The sequence below is a fragment of the Schistocerca serialis genome, chromosome 3 (assembly GCF_023864345.2).
Source record: "Schistocerca serialis cubense isolate TAMUIC-IGC-003099 chromosome 3, iqSchSeri2.2, whole genome shotgun sequence".
In the NCBI taxonomy this organism is placed as follows: Eukaryota; Metazoa; Arthropoda; class Insecta; order Orthoptera; family Acrididae; genus Schistocerca; species Schistocerca serialis.
In genome coordinates this window covers 710007030-710030829 of record NC_064640.1, presented here as the reverse complement: position 1 = coordinate 710030829, position 23800 = coordinate 710007030, and the positions used below count along the sequence as shown (strand labels likewise).

At 36.2% G+C, this 23800-nt stretch overlaps 1 protein-coding gene across 1 annotated transcript in view; it reads right to left on the bottom strand.

Annotated features, from left to right (window-relative positions):
* The window catches only part of LOC126469567 (DNA damage-regulated autophagy modulator protein 2-like), a 216388-nt gene that overhangs the window by 20830 nt on the left and 171758 nt on the right, over positions 1 to 23800 (bottom strand). The window contains exons 3-5 of the mRNA XM_050096686.1: positions 22918 to 23039; positions 5096 to 5304; positions 1256 to 1382 (exon numbers count right to left, since the gene is read on the bottom strand). Of these exons, the coding sequence (XP_049952643.1) occupies positions 1256 to 1382; positions 5096 to 5304; positions 22918 to 23039 (458 nt within the window). The remainder of the gene's footprint in view (positions 1 to 1255; positions 1383 to 5095; positions 5305 to 22917; positions 23040 to 23800) is intronic.

The window sequence follows — 23800 nt, the reverse complement described above, 5'->3', positions numbered from 1 at the left end:
GTGTACACAGATTTTATAATTTTGGTATCTGTTACCCTGAAACAAAAATTATTTTTTGCATTCCAGAGACATGGTCTGATGATGATCTACATGTGGTTAAAACCAATTACCACTGACATGTGATTTTCAATTTTTAATAAAAATTTGCAATCAAGACTGATTATTACTTCAATGTTTTCAAAAATTAAGAGCTGATGTACCTCAGTAGCACTTTGCCTAATTGTCTTTCAGCCTTCAACTCATACTGAAGAAGATGGGTAGTCATATAACTGACAGGAAATTCAAACCATAGCAGCTAACATCACTTTATGAAATGTGCTAAACTGCTATGGTCTTCTTTATGGCATAACATTCTCAAAGAAAAAAGTGTGGTATCATTCTAGTGTCCAGTTGTGAGTACTAGTACATTCAGCATTCCAACAAGCTAAAGATGCAGAGAACACTCGGGTTCTGACTCATTCAGTCAGAAAATGTGTGTCACAGATTCACATGGAATTATTACTTGCTTATGGCTCAACTTACAACTTCATGAACTTACTAGTTCTCTTTAATATCCACCCATGAACTAGAATCTGACAGGAAGAATCTCCCTGGACGTGGTGTCATTGAATGCTGTCACAGTGCTGTGAACATGATACTCCATTCCTCTTCAACAAGCTTGGAAATAACAGGATCTGGTTAATGAGATATATTTTGTAAATGTCTTATCACACTAGTGACTGCAAAACCAAGATGACTGCTGACAGTATAATAAAATCCACAAGTTTGTAAGTAATTATAGACTGCTGTTATGCAATATCATGGCACAAATATCATCTTAATATGATAGTTCTGCCTATCTAGAGAGCTGCACAGTGTGGTGATTCACTGGCTACTGACAACTAACATCACACCTAATATGCTATAATAATTTATTTTTTATGTCACTCTGTTTCAAGTTCACCATATGTAATTTGTATCACTGATATTATTGCATTTCAGTTACTCAGTATGAATGCACCAATTGCATGTCCAAAAATATAGGTTTGTTGGCATGAAAGTAACAAGAGAGATAAGTTTAAACTGAAGGAGCACACTGCAGCAACCACATCCTCAAAGCATCAAGAAGAAAACACAGTTATAGAGGGTAATGAAGGAAAACAGTCACATCTCCACAAATTGGATGTGAGATGATTGAAATTACAGAAAAAAATATATGTTAAATCAGTTAATTTAAACATAGTTTTTTATGTCACCTGTTAAACTGTTATCATACCATCAAATATAAACATGGCAATGCCCCCTGGTATTACTGTGGAGAAGCAGCAGCAACAGCATATTAATGACAATAAAAGACGCACATAAAATAGTTTCTGTTGTTTCATGCGTCGTGTTATTATTGTCTGAAATCATTCATAAAAGTTTAATGTTAAAAACACCACTATATTGCAAACTGCACAAGAAAAGTACAGAATGAAGAAATATTTTAAAATTTAATTTCTAATATTAGTGTCTGATACTTTAATAGAGTGATAAACTACCTACAAGCAGTAAAGACATGTATATCAGTAGTAATTTGAAGTGAGCATTGTATCAAAAATAATATTAAAAAACTGAGTAACTGAGTCTGCCTTGAGAGACAAAGGAAATGAGGAGAAAGATCATAACTCTCTGACTCAATATTAAATCATATTAGGAATAGTGCAGCCAAGACAATTTTATCTAATGGCAATGCAGAGGATCATGTTAGAGGAGGATAACAAGAAAACAAAAACTAGTGCACTATCCTGTATTAGCTGAATCATCAAAACTGAAGTCAAATTAAAATATCAAAATTACAGGAAAGGTCCCCCAATAGAAACATAAAATGTGAATGAAAATATGAATAGCATAAATCATGAACTGGCCTAGTTGCCATACAAGTGATTATATCTCTTCATGATATAAAGAAATCAAGAGCAAATTGTAACCTCAGTTGTCATCAAACTGAATAATCACTTGGAAAACTCTTCTGTTTACAATAAAGCACACGTTCCCAACAGATATTTTAAAAGTACTTTTATTGAAAGTATTGAAAAATGAATAAACTTACCTCAGCTAGATTTAAGAAGACAAAATGGAATATTTCATTATTTATGAGGACATTTTGTTCAACTGTAATACACAGCAAAGTAAACTTTTGAAAACCCATCAAAGTCAGAATAATTCTAATGAAAGTGTTTTATTGATTTAAAATGGACTATTACAACTAAACTAGCCTTTCAAAAGATAGTCATTCAAATTATTAATGACTGAAATTACATAGTGTACATAGCTTTCTCCTTTACATGTATTAATGTGCCCATCGGCTCACTCCAACACATCACCTGGTATGCCATGAATGTTCTCATAAGTTCATTGTTTTAATTCACTCAGAGTCATTCACCAAATCATGACCACAATTTTTTAGATAGCTTTATAAGGGAACAATTTCACACAGTAATCAACTGAGTGATCTCAGATATGAGGGAATCAACACTGAATTTCGACTTGACATTCTTAAGCAAAAAGTTTTTCACAACTGTAATTGACTTCCTTGTGTTTCTGGATTTGATACTACATAATCCTGTTGAAATCAGGCACTTTGAAGTTGCAGAAAATTGCCCAATGTAAGGGTAACAAAAGATTACAGCTTTCCAGCATACTGATCCAAACTGAGCGTCATTATTACCTGATCATTTTCAGACAAGGAAGGTATAATATTACCTGAGAGGAAACTATGCACCATATTGTCATATGTCATCTGTGTAAAGTGAGTTCCTGAAATGAACTAGCATTAAAATCTACCCAGTGACGACAGTCACCTATTCTATATAACTTGCAGGAGGAAATGGTTTATCCTGATATCTACAGGTGACCACACAATCACTGTATTTGTTTATGTTTGTATTCATTCCCCAATAGAATCACAACTGATGATTATTTTTCCCAGTGCTTGTATGATCTGCAGCTTGTATGAATGAGAGCATAGGGAGCACACTAAATGGTAAGGTATTCTTTAGCTGATGGTGTATTTTCTGCACTTGATTTCAAAAGTTCCTCTTTTTGTGTTGTCTTGTACCAGTTACACAGCTAATGTTTTACAGTACAATATTCATGAAAACTACTGTATTCCTGTTCAGAGAACCACATCAATCTCTTGTGTTTCTGAACGTATGGAGTGGAACTTTCTCATTCAAACAAAACTGAGTGCCAAAATGCTTAGAAAACATTTATTCTACATGTATTACTAAATTAAAATCTTCCCACCCCATTTTTTTGTTTGTATGTAAAGGCTAATCTCAGGAACTGCTGTAGGGATTTTGATATGGTTTTGATCAACAGAAGACTGATACACAAGGAAGATTTATATATGCAATTTATTATTGCTCTGTAAACAGGTCATGTGGCCATAGATACCACAGGGAAGCAGGGATGAGTTGCTAGATTCAATGCAAACAATAGCCTTTTAATGTAAAGACTTATTACTTACAACCCCAGAAACAACAACTATGTGTGAATATGTGAATTGCAGAAACATATACCTAAATTTGATGCTATATTTTCATATATACACTGATGGAAAAAATTGCATCAATAAATAATTAATGTAGAGTAATGAAATTTCACGAATATATCTGACAGGGTAACATATTTAACAAATTGATATTGTGAGATCACAGGTTAATGTGAACATGAGACATTGCAAATGTGAAATGTTGATACATTAATAACCTGTGTAACCACCAGAGTGCTGAATTCAAGCATGCAAACATGCATGCATTGTGTTATACAGCTGCCAGATGTTAGTTTGTGGGACGGAATTCCATGCCTGTTGCACTAGGTTGGGCAATACAAGAATGGTTAATGTTTTTTGTGGATGATGTGGGAGTTGTCATCCAATGATATCCCATATGCTCTTAATTGGAGACAAATCTAGTGAACAAGTGGGCCAAGGCAACATGTCAACACTCCGTAGAACATGTTGGGCCACAACAGCAGTGTGTGGGTGAGCATTATCTTGTTGGAAAAATCCCCTTGGAATGCTGTTCATGAATGCCAGCACAACAGGTCAAATCACCAGACTGACATACTATTTTGCAGTCAGAGTCCATGGTTTAATCACAAGAATGCTCCTGTTATCAAGCAAAATTGCACTCCAGAGCATAAGTCCAGGTGCAGGTCCAGTGCGTTTAGCACACAGACAGGTTGGGTGAAGGCCCTCAACCGGCCTCCTTCTAACCAGCACACAGCCATCACTGGCATTGAGGCAGAAACAGCTTTCATCAGAAAACACAACAGACCTTCAACCTGTCCTCCAATGAGCTGTCAGTTGACGCCACTGAAGTCGCAAATGGTGTTAGTTTGGAGTCAGTGGAATGCATGCTGTAGGGCATCTGGCTTGGATCTGTCCTTGAAGCAACCAATTTGTAGTAGTTCATTGCATTGAGATGTCAACTGCTGCTCACATTGCTGCTGTAGATGCAGCACGAGGTGCCAGAGCCATACATCAGACATGATGCTCTTCCCTCTAGGTAGTGCCACATGGCCATCTAGAGCCAGTCTTCTTGTGGTCATATATTCTCGTGACCACCACTACCATCAGTCATGTACAGTGGCTACATTCTGCCAAGTCCTTCTTCAAAATTGCAGAAGAACATCCAGCTTCTCGTAGCCCTATTATGCAACCTTGATGAAACACAGTGAGGTGTTGACAATGGCATCTTTGTGGTCTTAAAGGCATTTTTGACTAACATCAATTCACCACATCCAATCTCATAGATAACTAACACTCATAGCTGTTACAGCATGTATTTAAAGCACATGTGATTTGCATCCTCACAGAGGTGCTACTAGCATCATTCTTACGCAACTGGCATGAAATTTCAATAGATATCATCTTTCAGGTGTAGAAATGCTCCTACCAACTTTCATTTATATCTCACAACTCCTTCTTGGTGTTGCAATGGTTTTTTTTTTTTTTTTTTTTTTTTTTTCAGTGTATATTTGTTCTGCGGAGAGTCATGAAGGCTGAAAATTCTTGAAGAAAATTTGTCTAAATAATTTTGACATTCTGAGTGATTGTTAAAGGTCTTACCTGCATCACAAAGTAAACTGTTCCACCAAAAAAACAAACACCAGCACCAACCAAGTGCACAACAAATACACTTCTTTCCTGGAAATTGGCCACTAAGTCTAGTCCCAGACATGCAAGACTACCAATTATTGCTGAAACAAAGTTCAGCTCATCTTTATCTGCCTCAGTCTCTGTCACCTGTCTATATCTAATATAGACACATAGAAGTTCTGTAACAGAATGGAATCCTTTTTCAGCACATTGTTCTTGATTTGCATCATATTCATTGTGACATAGGGCTTTTTACTTTAAACAAATGTATAAACCAGAACTACTACTACAATCTTAAAAATAAGATGTTTGATGATACTAATAATGTATGGACAAAAATGTGAAGTTACATACATTTATATATAAATTTTCAGTTCATCTTAATACAAACAGAAATGATAAATTAACACACACTTTCATTATAGGGTCATGTATTTATGTTAAGAACGGTATTAAATTTAAAGTCAGAAATGATATTATCATGCTAAGTGTAGACAAAGACTTTGAAGTGTCAGCAACAGAGATAGTTGCTATAACTATGTCCAAGAAACTAACTATATTATGTGTGTACCATTCTCCCAGTGGTAATTTAGAGATATTCTTTTCAAAATTTATACACTACTGGCCATTAAAATTGCTAGACTAAGATTAAATGCAGATGCTAAATGGGTGTTCATTGGACAAATCCTGAGAAATCCTGAGAAATCAGTACCCAGAACAACCACGTCTGGCCGTAATAATGGCCTTGATACACCTGGGCATTGAGTCAAACAGAGCTTGGATGGTGTGCACAGGTACAGCTGCCCATGCAGCTTCAACACGATACCACAGTTCATCAAGAGTAGTGAATGGCATATTGTGACTAGCCAGTTGCTCAGCCACCATTGACCAGACATTTTCAATTGGTGAGAGATCTGGAGAATGTGCTGGCCAGGGCAGCAGTTGAACTTTTTCTGTATCCAGAAAGGCCCGTACATGACCTGCAACATGTGGTTGTGCATTATCCTGCTGAAATGTAGGGTTTTGCAGAGATCGAATGAAGGGTAGAGCCACAGGTCGTAACACATCTGAAATGTAATGTCCACTGTTCAAAGTGCCATCAGTGCGAACAAGAGGTGACCGAGACGTGTAACCAATGGCACCCCATACCATCACACCAGGTGATACGTTAGTATGGCGATGACGAATACACGCTTCCAATGTGCGTTCACCGCGATGTCACCAAACACGGATGCGACCATCATCATGCAGTAAACAGAACCTGGATTCATCCAACAAAATTACGTTTTGCCATTCGTGCACCCAGGTTTGTCATTGAGTACACCATCGCAGGCGCTCCTGTATGTGATGGAGCATCAAGGGTAACCACAGCCATGGTCTCCGAGCTGATAGTCCATGCTGCTGCATACGTTGTCGAACTGTTCGTGCAGATGGTTGTTGTCTTGCAAACGTCCCCATCTGTTGACTCAGGGATCGAGACGTGGCTGCACGATCCGTTACAGATATGCGGATAAGATGCCTGTCATTTAGACAGCTAGTGATACGAGGCCGTTGGGCTCCAGCACGGCATTCCATATTACCCTTCTGAACCCACCGATTCCATATTCTGCTAACAGTCATTGGATCTCGACCAATGCGAGCAGCAATGTCGCGATACGATACACCGCAATCATGATAGGCTACAATCCGACCTTTATAAAAGTCAGAAACGTGATTTTACGAATTTCTCCTCATTACACGAGGCATCACAACAATGTTTCACCAGGCAACACCGGTCAACTGCTGTCTGTGTATGAGAAATCGGTTGGAAACTTTCCTCATGTCAGCACGATGTAGGTGTCGCCACCGGTGGCAACCTTGTGTGAATGCACTGAAAAGCTAATCATTTGCATATCACAGCATCTTCTTCCTGTCAGTTAAATTTCACGTCTGTAGCACATCTTCGTGGTGTAGCAATTTTAATGGCCAGTAGTGTACAAAGCCTAGAACTAGCGTTGATGCTGTAACATAATATCCTTTTGTGTGGGGACTTTAACATAAATACAGCTAAAACGGATGACACCAGTAAAACATTTATGAATATGCTACATAGTTTTGGCATGTCATCACTAGTCAACTGTCCAACAAGAATAACCACACATTCATCATCTACCACTGACCATGTAGCTACAGATGTAGGCAGAGAAAACTGTGATGTACTTGTTAAAAATCTGGGACTGTCTGACCATCTATGTCAGATTATAAAAGTAAAAGCTTCTGTAAAAAAAAAGAATCAAAACTGCATGTATATAAAAGAGTCTACTCTCCATCAGCTTTGCAGGAGTTTTCCTTAAAGTTAACACATGAAAGTTGGGAAGGAGTATATACAGAAATTAAGTGAATAGAAAATTCTCCAATTTTATGTATGAGTTTAAATTAAAGTTTGAAGAAACATTTCCCAAAGCATTAATTCCTATTGGAACACCCACCAATTAAAAGGATTACTAAAGAAATTAGAAAATGTGCTTAAACTTGTAAATACCTAAACTCCATTAAAAAGGACAATATTGATCCAGTTTTTTTGCACTACTACAAAAACTACAAAATAATTTTTGTTTCACAATATTTAACTATATGTAACATTTTGATAAGGAGCAAAAATGATTGTAAATAACTTAGAGGTCACAGTGTTTAACTACAGGTAACAACAAACTGTATAAATATAAATATATGAATGTACACAAACTGACAACATCCATACATTTTAAAATGTCCACGGATGTCTAAATAAATAAATAAATTATGCCATATTTCTTACACTAGCTGTTTTTATACTTGCCTGCATTAGCTAGAGCATTGACAAACAGTCATTACCTTGATCATCAATTCCCTGTTGTCGTATCGTCATTGCTGTATCACGACAAATGTGCAGCCCATTTTCCTGTAAGACCTTGATTTTTTAACCACTTGTTTTATAATACATTTTTCTCTCAACCCCTCATATTTTGGGCCTGTCCTTCAGAAAAACATTACTTTTGTCCATTGAAACTGCTATAATACAGAGTGTTTCAAAAAGATTCATCCAGTTCACGAGACTACACCTTCTACATGAATGAATATGGAAACTTGAGATGAATTTTAACTTATGCATTGAAATTAAAAATTTGTCTTGGCATCATTTGCTGGTTCATGTGGTTGTTGGTAGGGGCCTGCCATGTGCAGCTAGTTTGGTTGCTCATTCATTGCTCAGTGTGTGAAATGGCAATAACATAGCAAAAAAATTCATGTTGTGATCTCTGTTTCAACAGGTGTAATTGAATTAAAACTGTGCATCATGATTTTCATTGAGTACAACACTGCATCTCCTACAGCTTATAGCATTTGATAGCAGCACCAATAGTTTCAGTACTCTGACTTTTATGTAATGGGAAATCCACAAGTTTTCCCTTGAGCTCATGCATGGTGTAGATGCATTTTACAGATTTTTGGAAACCATCCACAAAAGCCTATTTGTCACACCAGTCAAGAGTTAGATGTTTCTCATGTGTCTGTCTGGCATGTTTTGCAGTGATGTTTGTGTTTCAAACATTCTGGATTCATTTGTTATGAGCCCTTACATTCACACAGCAACAGAAGTTTAACAGTTTAACTGACATAAAAGGAACATATCCTAAGTAAGAATTTAATTCACATGTTTGATAGGGAATTTAAAGGAACCTGAAGGTATGAAAGACCACCCAAAGGAAAAGAATGTTTAATTTTACCTATAAAAATGAAAATAATGACAAATTGAATCCTTCAATATCATGATTTCACTATACCAGATAATATGTGTATTTTAGTAAATAATATCATTAGCCAACACTTCGAAATAAAGATCATGATTAAAAAACCATTAAAATATTGATGGGGTTTTTGAACAATGCCTGAAAAATAAATTGATTCTCTGTTTCAAATGCAAATGCATTATTATGGTGTATCTTATTTATTTATTTAACAAAGAAATTCGCCAAACAATCATGAAAACTGAGAGTTATTTTTTTTTGTACTGGCTTCCAGTTTCAGCAATTCAATATACAATTTTGTTATTGGTCCATTACAAAGAAACAAAACAGTAAATTTGCATAAGGTGTTTCAAAAGATTCATTTGATTTCACAAGACTATATCATCTACATAAATGAAGATAGAATCTTGGGTTGAATTTTAACTTATGCATTGGAGGACGAAGTTTCTATTTTCATAAGAACCATCTGTTTTTTCAAGTGAATATTGTTTACACTATGCAAACACAACCCTGGATTACTTTTCGCAATTACATTTAGGTTTCATTTATCTCTTGCAAATGTTCCGTGTTCCCTCCACCAGACCCATGGGAGTCATACAATAATCAAATTCATCTCATACTTTTATGAGCATGTCTAGGGTTACTGCATTCACTGGTGTTGCTGTGTATATAGCAAAACACTCAATACTGTTAAAAGCAGAGGCATATTTCACAAACCCTCCCAACAATAAAATATCACATATCATGGAATCTGGCATCCTTGGAGGACAACGGTACATTCGATATTGATATTACCCTTATGGCCAAACCACTGTTCAGACAGTTTATTGTTGTGACATGCTTTTAAGTATTGCCAGTGTGGTAGTGCCCCATCCTATTGAAACATGAACATTTTGGTATGTTCTCACAATTGTGGAAAAATCCAGATCTTCAAAATATTAAGATATTTGATTTCTTTTTGGCAAAAAAGAATGGGCAGTAACTGTTGCCTTGGCAAATGTCACAAAACACTTGAAGCCTAAGAGTGTCTCTCCCATACTTGACTATAGTATATCTGGTATCATGGTATCGAGCTCCGCGGAAATTGAGTACCTGTCAGGGGAAATGGACCTACATGGTCATTAGAGGGCATAGTTTTACTGCAGTGCTGTGCTCTCATAGGGAGCATGTTACTCTTCTCACCATGTGAATATGCCTGCCAATAGTGCTCCTCATGGTCGGTATAAATGTGGCTGGCCAGTAAACAGTCAGTCAGTTCTGTACTCGCATCTGATATTGTTGGTTACTATCATCACTGTACTATAGACTGTTCAATAAAAATCTTGCTTGGCACTTGTTCTTCTCTCTGGCTATGTCCTGGATTGTGTCTCTCTTTGTTCTTGGCCTGTTTACATAATTGTGGTGGAAGATTTTGCTTTGCACCTCATTGTTGCATAGGTTCCTTTGGGCTTGTTCTAGTCTGTGTCTTGTACACCATCAGTCAACCATGCTGAGCTCAGCTACTGCTCAGTATCATGTTCTCTTCTGCAACTGCCCTTCCACCTTGCAGCTTCGTCAATTTCTGTCCTGGGTTATAACGATGAACTCACATCCAGTCACTCACAGATATAACAGTACTTGGTTGTTGTGTTCCCCAGATTCTTATGGTGTGGTGGTTCACTTTTCCACTTAAATGGAATATAGTCTCATCACTGAACACTCAACAAGAAATGAAATTGTCATCTTCCATCTCTATGTATAAAATTAATTCATAAGACACTACAGTTAATGTCTATCATCATAATGAGCAGCTTATAACACCCCTAGTTTAAATATTTTTCTGATACCTTGTACTTTATTCATATAGTATGCCAAGGGAATATTTCTTGATGGGTTTGTGTAACCTTGATTAGTACGCTAGTTTTTGTACCACTTTTACATGAAAAAGTGCTGTATAACAGGCAGACATATTTGCACTGTCAGTGATAGAAATATGTAGCACTCAATTACATTTCTGCTAGAATAATATGTCCACTGTGCCATTTGCACACATTAAATACATACACCTCTAGTCCATATTATGGTATTACTCTTGTTACTGGCTTATCTTGATGGATTGCTCACAGTACTAGACATTTACTGTTTGCACATATACACTTTCATATAATTTATGAGCAATAACTGGGTCTGTAAAATTTACTCAAATTATGCCTTATGTCTTCATTTTGGTACTATATTTGTCATTGGCTTGTATATAATATATTTATCCATCTGTGAAATGATTGTGATTAAGGAGACGTATTTTAGGCTCATAGGAAAGTATTCTACTGGCCCACAATATTATGTATGTGCCATAATAGCATATGAAATAGTCAAGAGCTGAAACAATCTAAATGTCAACTATAGGTCACATATTTTAAGAGATTCCTGCAAAACTAACAAAGTAAAACTTGTACATGTTTCCAGTAGCGTGGTATGATTCGGATATGGTATCATTTTGGAAATCAGATTAGTTTGACATTCATTAGATAAATGGTGAATAGACATGTTTGGTAGAGTATTATAATTATCAAGCCCTCACATATGGATGGTAACCTGAGGTAATTCTGTTATCATTTAATGTATTAAACTCTTTTGAATGTCTGGAGTAATTTTTCTCTCTTGGGCATGTGTCACAAACTGTGATATGTGGTATGAAGCAAGTATCATGTCACTACATAGCTTTACACGAATCCTGCTGTAAACTACCTTATTTCGGGGGAGTGTGGAGTGGATTCTGCAGCCAGTTCACAGTGAAAAACTTAAAGATATGTTTTTTGGTTGTAAAGAGCTGCCCTTTTAATTTATACATACAGTACTCATGTAACTGCATGTATGTTTACATCACTAGTTGGGAACTAAAATGATATATGGGGTGATTAGGTTAGATTTACTTTCATTCCAATTGATCCTTAGTGAGGAAGTCCTCCAGGATGTAGAACATGTCAGAAAAACAATAATACATGACAAATATTTACAACTCAAACAAATAAGCTAATGTACCATTCCACAGGTCCCAATGAACACTATATGAAAGAATCATTTTACAAACACTAATGCACTGAATTTAAAATAAAAAAGTTTTTTTCTTTATAAGATAATAAACATGTAATAGAACTACTATAATACTTATTTACAATGAACACATTACTGTACTAATGTGGTGCAGAAGTTAGATTGTACACACACACACACACACACACACACACACACACACACACACACACACACACTTATTTACAGTGAACACATTATTGCACTGAAATTGTGCAAAAGTTATATTGTACACACACACACACACACACACACACACACGGAGAGAGCGAGAGAGAAAAAAAAATGTTGGTTCTACTGAGAAGTTAATCAATGGAGTAGGAGTTGGCCACCAATAAATCCTTTAGGATTCTCTTAAAACTGAATTTCATTGTTTGTTAAGATTTTTATGGCTGCTGGCAAGTTATTGAAAACTTGTGTTCCTGAACAATGCACATCTTTTTGTACAAGAGTAAGTGGCTTTAAATCCTTGTGAAGGTTATTCTTATTTCTAGTATTGATTCTATGAATTGAGCTGTTGGTTTGAAAAAGTGATATATTTTTAATGACAAATTTCATTAAGGAGTAAATATATTGGGAAGCAGTAGTTAGTATCCCTAGTTCCCTAAACAGGCTTCTGCAGGATGTTCCTGAGTTCACACCACATATAACTCTTACTGCACGCTTTTGTGCCCAGAAAACTTTAGCTTGGCTTAATGAATTACCCCAAAAAATAATCCCATATGACATTATGGAATGAAAGTAAGCATAGTATGCCAGCCTTTTCATTTTTATATCCCCTATGTCTGACACAATCCGCATTGCAAATAGAGATTTATTAAGATGCTTCAGCAGTTCTGTGGTGTGCTCCTCCCAGTTGAATTTATTATCAAGCTGTAATTCCAAGAATTTAACACTGTCCACTTCTTCTATCTGCTCGTCATAATATGTTAGGCATATACTTGTGGGACGCCCCTTACAAGTTCTGAACTGCATGTAGTGTGTTTTTCAAAGTTTAGTGACAAAGAATTGGCTAGGAACCAGTGATTAATGTCCACAAATATTTTATTAGCTGATCTTTCTAAGACTACACTTGATTTGCTATTTATTGCAATGTTTGTATCACCGGCAAACAAATTGAACTTGGCATCTGGTAATGTTACTGATGAAAGGTCATTGATATACACAAGAAAAAGTAAGGGCCCTAAAATGGAACCTTGTGGGACCCCACAGTTCCCAGTTGGATGATGCCTGATAGCTTAATACATGTCTCTTTTCTAATAACACATTTGTTTCCTGCCAGAGATATAAGATTTGAACCATTTTGCAGCATTTCCTGTTACACCATAATATTTTAATTTACTTAAAAGTATATTGTGATTTACACAGTCAAATGCCTTTGACAGATCACAAAATGTACCAGTTGCCTGCAATTTTTTGTCTAATGAATTAAGCACATTTTCACTGTAAGTGCAGATAGCCTTCTCAATATCACAGCCCTTTAGAAATCCGAACTGTGACTTTGACAGTATGTTATTTGAAATAAGATGGTTATGACGCCAATTGTACATTACTTTTTCTAACATTTTTGAGAATGCTGGCAAAAGTGAAATTGGGCACAAATATGATGCTATTTATTTATCTCCCTTCTTAAACAGTGGCTTAGCTTCAGCATATTTCAACCATTCAGGAAATATTCCACTGATAAATGACTGGTTACACAGATAGCTTAATATGTTACTTAACTCAGAATCACATTCTTTAATTAACTTTGTTGATATTTCATCATACCCACTAGATGTTTTTGATTTTAAAGATTTTATGATGGACATTATTTCTGCTGGGGTAGTGAGGGTCAAATTGATATTATGGAAGTTACGTGAAATGTCTGGTCTGAGGTATTCCATAGCAGCATCTACAGAACCTGACAACCTCATCTTTTCAGTAACAGTTATAAAATGTTTGTTAAAAAGTTCTGCGACACTATACACATCTGTCACAAATGTATCAATTACTCTTAATGCTATTTGTTTCTCTTCATATCTGGTTCTACTGATCTCCTCCTTCACTATATCCCATATTGTCTTTATTTTGTTATCTGATAGGACTATCTTTTCCTTGTAATATATTTGCTTTGATGTCTGTATTACAGTCTTTAATATTTTAATATTTTGCAGTATTTCTTTTAATGTGCTATAGCATTAACATCAGAACTGTTTCAAATTGACAGATTTTTGTTTTACAAGATACCCATATTCCTTGAGTAGGCTTTTTTGTAGACTTTGCTCTAACCTTGGTCAGTTTTGGGGGAAACAGTGTTCAAATAAGGTAAGCACTTTATTATCAAAAGTGTTATTTTTTTCATTCATGCCATGAGCACTGTAAAAAACAGCCTAGTGAATGTCTCTGAGGGGTGTCCTAAAATAATCAGTTTTTGGCTTATTGATTACCCTCTTGAGCTCAGATTTAAGTGACAGAGGCAACATGAAGCATTAGAAAATCAACAGGAAATATGTAGATGTGGAATAAATTTCAATCAGTATATGGCCCCTAAGGAGAGTAAAGGTGCCAGTGAACAGTTTTTGGTCATGGGACAGTGCATCATGTCCTTGTTTAAAAGAGAGTTTCCTGGAACCTCCCATCTGTTCTTATTGCAACTCTACTAATAATTGATAAATTTATTTGTTTGTCTGTTTTTTGTACTTATTTTCCAATTTCTGTACTTTTCTAAATAGTGTACAAGTGATAGGTGCTTAAATATTTAAGAAACTTAACTAAGTTTTTCTCCACTTAAATTCATTGCTCAAGGCATTATTTTTAATTTACTGATTCCCATTATGCATCTAGTTTTACTGGAAAATCTGATAACCACAATATGTGACTAATTCAACTTTTTACTAAAGTTTCACTTGCAGTTTCCATGTGAGATAGCAAGCATTTATGGACTTAGGGACAACACAGAAAAATGGGCATTCCAACTTTTCAGTGACATATTTAAATTTCTTTAAAATTAATGTACTGATGAGATAATAAACATTTAAATTTGAGAGTAGCTACATTTTTTTCAAAATGATGTGCTTCACTCACTGATTAAGCTATTAATTATGATTTTTGCATAATTTGCTGTAATTTTCAATGTTTTGCTTGTAATGCTTGTAATCATAAGTAGAATATTCCCAACATGAATGTGTAAAATGTTTTCATAAACTTTTCTAATTTCCTAGACCACCACTTATTTCATAAACAAAATTACTGTTAATTCTCACAGTTCATTCTGAGTGGCAAAGTGATTACATTGTTTCCAAGATCACAATATGTTCATATGCCAGTCATTGAATAGTCAGAAACCACCCAAAATTTTCAATCTGGGCTCAGAAACAGCAACAGTAACACCTGCATACAACTAGCCCATAAATACAGTATTGCAGAGCCTGTGTTTTTAAGAAGAATGATTTAATATTTCTTTGAACATGCATGCACATTCGAAAGAACATCTCAACATTCTTCTTATCCCCCAATACCAGGCACAACGTCCAATTAAAATGTTCTATCCTGCACAGCAGTTCCATAATTTGTGTATGAGTTCAGGTAGTGATGCAGAAATGATGACATATGGAAGTTTGGGTCTGGCTGTGAGTTGTGGATGGATAGCCAAAGCAGTTAGATGGAAATCTGGGTTTGAGTCCCCATCTGGCATAAATTTCCAGTGTCATCATTCCCTCATCCAGCTGACAGTTTTTTGTAATTGCAACTGAAAATACATTTCATGTAGCTCATAAAGAGTATGTAGTCAGGAAGAAAATGCTTAACATCTGTGCATGGCTTTATCATGGAAGTCCTGGTGAAGTGAATAAAGGAGCAATGTCTATGGTCAAAGTGTCTGGAACCTGGTAGTACTCACCTAATGCCTATGTGAGGTTTTGAGAAACTGTGATTAGGCTAAGTAGAGTTTAAAGGTTATTCTGGCATTTGTGTTCTATCTCTATAGTGTCAATGATTTACTGTGTTGACACTTGCACAGCTATTCAATATTCACAAAGTTCACATTGAGCATTTCTATGAAAAACATTGGACTGTGTATTATGACCAATATTCATACATGGATTATTTGATGTACTATTATCAAGCAGTGCAGTGTTATCTCTTTTGAACTGATTAATGTGTTTTACTTTATGTACTTCATGTTAAATCATCTTTGTGACTGTCTCAAACCTCAAGTGTGTGAACTGTTCATATAATTTACAGGCCTGTCTCCTGAAAATATTGTGTCTAAAAAGGATTGTAGCTTCAGACATTCATGGTGTTTGCCTCTGCATCATCATGAGAGTGTGGTTGTCTACTTGCATAAAAACGTTTTATGTAGAACCAAATCTGGTCATTACAGTGTTTTTAGAGTTAATAAATGTATAAATAAGTTACATTACATGAAAATCTGTGTAGTTTAATCATTTCAAAAATTCCTAGAAATCAGTTTACAGCTGTTCTACAAGACTTTGATCATTAAGACACTGAGGGCATAATGGACAAAGTTGGTAGGCAATATCATAAGATGGATCTTAAATTTTCCCCAATAACTCGTGGAATCTGTATATTGACAATATTCATGGTGACTGTAGGACAGGGGCTCAGTGGTCCACTGAAGAGTAGCTATGTACCAGTATCACGTTTTGCCTTCTCTGTGTTATCTCCTCACCATTAGCAACACGAATACAGTACACAGTGCTATCATTATACTACTACTACACTAAAACAAGACACAGTACTTTCACTGTACAAAGATTAGGGGTCCAAGGAAATGGTCCTTTCTAATTAGGCAGCTGAACTTACCCATTTGGCCATTTTCATGGTCCAGCCAGTAATGATACATGAATTTACATTTATCATATAATAGCATCTTCACAAAGGGATAGCTTGTTGCCAAACAGCTGCTGACTGTAGTTTTATCTTGGCTTTGAATGTACACCCATAAGGTGACAAATAAGACTATGTGATTATTAAGAGGTGTGCCCTGATTATCAGTTCCTTGCATCTGAGATGAGTTTTGTCTCATCAGGCAGTAGTTCAAAGAGTCTAGAGTATGCAGCTACACAACTAGAAATTTTGCTAATGTAAATGGAAAATGACTTGTATTAGCAATCTGGGAGGTTTTGAGACAGACTATATGGCAGATCAAAAGAATGGTAATGATATGAATGTTGTTACAGTCAAACAATGTGTTTACATTAACTGATATGGCATTGAAAATTATTCTGAATTTCGTTTTGGTTGCCCCTCAGAACCATGTTCATATGATGCTTGTGCACATGATAAATAATATTTTAATTTATGGTGATGATCACTGATCACGGAAGTTTTCATGCTTGTGCATTTATTATGTACATCCCTAAACAATGAAGATTTATGCTGACACAGGAAATCTGAGCTCATATTACCAGAATTTAAACAATCTTCATGTAACTTATAGTTACACACTATAGGGGACAACTAATTTCCACTAAGATTAAAACTTGAGTGTAAGTACACTGAAACATATTGTAAAAAAGTATTACAAACTGTCAAAATACTATAGCTGAATTTTCAGAAACAATAAGGTATTACAGACAGTCAAAGTACAACAGCTAAATTTCCAGAAATTCCTTCCAAAACTAAAACAGTATTTCAGGAGCAAGAATTTTCAGTTGAAAGAAAATCTAGCTTCTGATTTGCTTCTTTTGTTTCTTATGGTAGATGGCTATACAGATTACACACATATTCTTAAAACTATCAGCATGTACATTCATTTTATGTACTACTAATTGCAGCTGACACATTTTTCTGCCATTATGGAAATGACAATATTGATTTGTATGCAAGAGCTACATTTTGGCTTCTGAAGCAAGTTTGTATTGCAATAGCATTAGTACAGGTGGATTTTAATGTGTTGACTTAGAACCTACCATGCAAAGGGGCAATCAGAGTGATAAATTGAACTGTAAGTTTCAAATACAAGTGAAGATTTCCTGTTCATCAGCCACTGATCATAGATGTTTGAAGCTGACTACAGAATGATTCTGCTGTCACCAATGTACATTTCACATAAGGACCATGAAGATATGACAAGAGAAATTAGGGCTTGTACAAAAGCATGTAGGCAATTGTTTTTCCCTCACTCTGTAGAGCAGGAAAAGAAATGACCAGTAGTGGTACAGTGTACCCTCTGCCATGCACCATATGGTGGCTTTCATTGTATGTAGATGTATGAGGGGCAAACAAATGAAAACTGAACTCCAACCACAACTGGACCACGGAATGTTTCTATTCAAAAGTAATCTATTTGTATTTGTATTTCACTACATGCATTAAGACATTTATCCCACTGGTAGATGAGATAACCAGTTCCTGTTTTGTAGAATACAGTCAGCCACTGGTGGGTCCACAACTACACCCACTTTTGCTCTTCCTCATCTGAATGAAACCAACATCCATGCATGTCTTCCTTCAGGTTGCTGAAGACATGGTGAAAGATACAGGCTGTTCAGATGATGTTGTGCTTTCTAACCAAATGGCTGAAGCATAGCCTTCACCCAACTGGCAGTGTGGGGGTAGAAATTATTGTACAACAGGATGAGACCATCTAATAACATTCCTGGGCATTTTGAGTTTATGGCATACCACAGTTTCTGCAAGGTGTCTTCACAGCACTGTGCATTGACTGTGGTTCCATGCTATAGGAACTTTATCACTAGAGGGCCCCTGCAGTTGAAAAAGAAAGTCATAATGAAAGGAAAAGGAAATGGCTGTGTGAACTAACACCATGCACAACCAACTGCAAATGAACAATTTGACCTCTAGGTATCCATTATGAAAAATGCACGAACTTCCCAGCACTGTGGTGAATGAAGAAAATTGACAAGCGAATGCCTGAAATGGAAACTGCATAATGACATCAGATTCTCTTCACCAATGAATGGAGGGTTTGTCTGATGCCTAATGATTGTTGTCAAAAAATGTGGAGGTAGCCAGGGGCCAATGCATCAGTCAACACTGTGCAGTATTTGGTCAGGATCCCCCAGCCTGTTGTGCTTCCATAAAGTCATCATTATGGCAATGGGTTCATATTTCACAGTGATAATGCAGAAACACCCCAAGACCACCTCATGAACTCCTTCCTTCAGGAGACAGGAATCAACAGAACTGAATGGTCTGTGCTATCTCCTTTCATGAACCTGAGTGAGAACAACTGAGACCAGTTGCAACCTGCATTGCATTGGTGCGGAAACCCTCTTCATACTCTGGATAACCTCAGGAGATTTCCAGATCATCATACCAGTTGGTTCTTTTTCTAGCCCTTTCTGTTGGAGTACTTCACCTAGGTACTTAAACTTCTTGACTCTTTCGGTCTTTCCATTGTTAATTATAATCCATTCTGGCCCATTGCTAATGTTCATCATGTGTGTTTTATCTTCTCAAAGGAGATTTGTAGTCTTACTCTCTTTGCTACATCCTTAAGAGAGTGTACTTTCCTGACTGTTAAGCTGATGTTGCTAGTAGAAATGGCCAAGTCATCTGTGACTCATAAGCTCTTTTGAATTTGCAGCATAACTGAAATTTTTCTTCATTTTATTCTTAATGGTTCAGAAATAAAAAGAAAGGAAGAGAGTTCCTCTCCTTGTCTGAGTCATAGTTTTACCTCAGAGGAGTCTAAAATATTGTTTTTGGATTTAAATTTTGATATTTTGTTGGTCAGAGTCTGATTTATCATGTTTCTGAACATATTATCCACCCCAAGCTTCTTCAGAATATTCAGTAATGACCCTCAGTTAACTGAGTCATCTCCTTTTCTGAAGTCAAGAAACACAACAATGTAGTAACTTCTTCTGATTGCCTTGCATCTGAAGATATCCTTGAGATATATATGGAACACAAGGGCGGATAGTTTCTCTTTTGGCTCATCACAATAGTACTGAGTAAAACTGTTGTAATTTTCCATGTTGTTCAGATGTAGCTTTTCAGGTTCATCTCCAGAGCATATGCTAAGGGTCATGATGCCCTTTAAGAATAGACTTGAAGGTTTGATGTAACTCTCTGACATTGTTTTCCCGGAAGTTCTGATCGATAATTCCACCTGTTGTTCCTCATATGATCAAACCCACTGTACTGCAACATTCCTTGCATCACAAAATGCATTAAAATCTGCTTGGTCCTTAGATGATATCCATTTTTTTTCCAGGTGTCTATTATTTGAGGCACAGCATTTTCACGGGTTTCATTCCACCATCAATGTTTTTGCTTAGGAGCTGCAAGGATTGTGACATTGGCTGCCTGATGAATCTAAGATGCAATGGCAGTTCAATTCTTAGATTGAAAAGCAATTCTGATGTACTGCTCATTATCTATTTGCCTGCTCTTAAGTTTCATCACAGCATATCTCTGAATTTAGTTCAATTTAGTCCTCTTGAGAGGAATAAAATCATCTTAACCTTGAAAAAAGTTAAACATGGCACCTCACTATACTTTGACACTCACAATGTTAGTAAACAACCAGTATCATGGTAAGTTACCAGATTGTCTTTATTTGGGTTATTATTTTGTTTTTATTTCACAGGAACGTTATTTCTTACATTTCATTAGGCTTACTCTGTCACTATTTGCTCCTCTTGAATCCAACCCACAGTGATTTGCAAGTATGTAGGTGGTACATCACTTTTTTGAGTTAGAGGAATGTGTAAGTGGTAAATCATATTTAAGCTCATTCAAAAGCTGAAAGCAGATCTTCATCTGGCTGTGAGCTAAGGAGCACCCAGCATGGAGAGGGAAAGAGAGTTCAAGTCCAGGAAAATAAGAAGACAGACTCACAGGAAAAGTATAAATCTTCCAAAAGAATAGTTGCAGACTTAAGCTTTGACTAAGCCAAAAAAAAACAAAGCCCCTCTTTTATTGTAAGGCTTTCACTTGGTCTGGTAAATAACATAGATGTTACAAAACTGCAACATAATTTTATACAGATGTGGAAGTTAAACAGATATAGAAATCCTCAGGCAGAATAAACAAATGGATTTATTTTAGGTTATCAACGAGCATTTGCTAGTTCATATGCCAATAACACAATCAAATCAAACTACTTTAATATCCTCTCAACATCGATGTCACTGAAGATTGGAGAGGGTTGGAAAGGAATCACCAGTCATGTGGATAAGGATATCTAGAAAAAGCACAAGATATTTAAATATGAGTAGATAGATAGCTACTTGGACCCCATTCATCATGAATATGAGTCCTGTATATTAACTATTGTGCACCTTGCTTGGTTGCTGATTTTACTGAGTTGATTGAGTCTTTCTACATCCTTCACAATTTGTCTTTATGATGAAATTTTCAGAAAATATGTGCATCAAAAATGAAGTGTTATATCAAATAAAATGACATGTTGCACCAAACTTTATGTAAGTACTTACTAGAAGACTAAACACTGTTGACAATTTGGCTTCATTCACTATCAAACTGTTGTGCTACAGTTTCATAAAAACTTGTAACATGCTACTTGACAGAATTAATTTGATTTTGTTATTATGCAAAACGAATCCCAAAGTGATTGTACCTGAACATCCTCTTTCCATATGATGAAATCAGGAGTAAGAGAACACTGGTCATTTGATCAGTTTCAGCTTCATATTTACATCTACATCCATATTCTGCAAACCACTGTGAAGTGCATGGCAGAGAAGACATACCATTGTACAAGTTTTTAGGTTTTTCCCCATTCCATTCATGTATGAAGTATGAGAGGAATGATCATTTAAATACCTCTGTGCAAGCTGTAATTAATCTAATCTTGTTTCAAGATCTCTATGGGAGTTGTATGTAGGGACCATAGTATATTTCTACAGTCATCATTTAAAGCTGCTTCTTGAAAATTGTAAGTAGGCTTTCTCAGAATTGTTTACACCTATCGTCAAGAGTCTGCCAGTTCATTTCTTTTGATATCTCTGTGACACACTTCTGCTGATTCTGCTGATAAAAGTAACCTGTGACCATTTATGCAGCCCTTCTCTGTGTACATTCAATATCCCCTTTTAGTCCTATTTGGTGTGGGTCCCACACACTTGAAAAATAATCTAGAATGGGTCGCATGATTGACTTGTAAGCAATCTCCTTTCTGGACTGACTGCAATAAACCAGAGTTTGCTCTCCACTTTACCAATGTCTGAGCTATGTGATCATTCCACTTCTTGTCCCTAAAAAAAGTGTTACAATCTGGTATTTGTATGAGTTTATCAATTCCAATGGTGACTCACTGATTTTATAGTCATAGGATATTCTCTTTTTCATTTTGAATATTTAAAGCAATTTGCCAATCTTTGCATCACTCTGAAATCTTATCCAGATCTGACTGAATACCGTATTTGTGCAACTTTTTCAGGCTGTGCTTCATTGCAGATAATGGCAGCATCAGAAAAAGTCTGCCATTACAATTAGCCTTGTCCACAAGTTCATTAATATACAACATGAACATCAATGGACCCAGCACACAACATGATTGGTGTTTTCAAAATCTTTGCTGGTTGGTATGGAGGAGGTCATTCTGTTTAAGGCACCTCATTACGTTTGAGCTCAGAATATGTTCTAAGATTCTGCAACAAATGGATTTCAAGCATGTGTTCTAAGCAGGTAGTGCTACCATTTTAAGAGTTAGCTCTCATGGGTACCATAGTTAAAGTTCTTGAATAATGTTGGTTTTTTTAGTTATGTAATGGTTCAAAAATCAAGGTACCTAGGCTAGTCTAGCATAGCATAAAATTTTAGTAGATGTTATCTTCATACATAATATGGAAAAAAAATTTAAAAAAATGAATATGTATTGGTATGGCCCCAGCACTTCAAGACAGCTATGAGCCCAAAATAACCTTAAACCATCCCCATTCAGGGTGTTCTATGCATGGGGAAAGAGAGAGAGAACAAATGAGTAATATGTACAGCATAGCAAGAAGCTTCACTTACCTAAGCAAGCAGAGATATTTAGGAGCTGGCCAAAGATGCAGCTTTCAGGTGGCACATTACCGCTGTAAGAGATGTACGGAAATCCTGGATCTACGTGACCTGTCCCTGCAGCAATTGCATAGCTGTAACAAATGAATATAAATGTTTCAATGTGTTCCACACAGTGACCACATTTTCATATTTTTCTGAAAAAAAAGTTCCAGCTGAATCTAAGCTTTAGATCTAGAAGGTAAGACCAAAGCAACAACCTTCTTCACTCTTTCATATTTTTCATTTTCCCACAGGTGTACGATACACTGATGTTCAAAAACAGTATGACCACCTGCTTAACAACGTGTTTATCCACATTTTCGAACTCTATGTAAAAATGATTCTGCTTGGAATGAATTCGTCAAATCCTTGTTAGGTTTCCAGAGGTATGAGATGTGCATGCAAAAGTCGGAAATTCTCTGTTGTTTGTGGGTATGCAAGTAGCTCCTGATAGAATCCCAAAAGTGTTCCATTAAGTTCATTTCAAGGGACTTTGCTCACCAAGACAGCAACGTTGAGTTTTCTGTCATGATCCTCAAACCATTTTAGCACATTTCTGGTCTTGTGAAATGGACATTTATCCAGATGGAAGATGCCACTGTTGTCATGGGAAAGACATGAAGCATGAAGGGAAACAGGTGATCTGCAATAGAATTCACATAATCCACCGCTTTCATGATGCCTTGGATTACTACCACACTTCCCATGTCCCCCATAGCATAATACAGCTCCTATGGCCTGTGTCAGCAGCACTGTGTGTGTTTCGAATATCCATTCAGCTAGATGACAGTGGATCTGGACATGACCATTGACCTAACCTGATATGAACCAGAAACGTGATTCATCTGCCTAG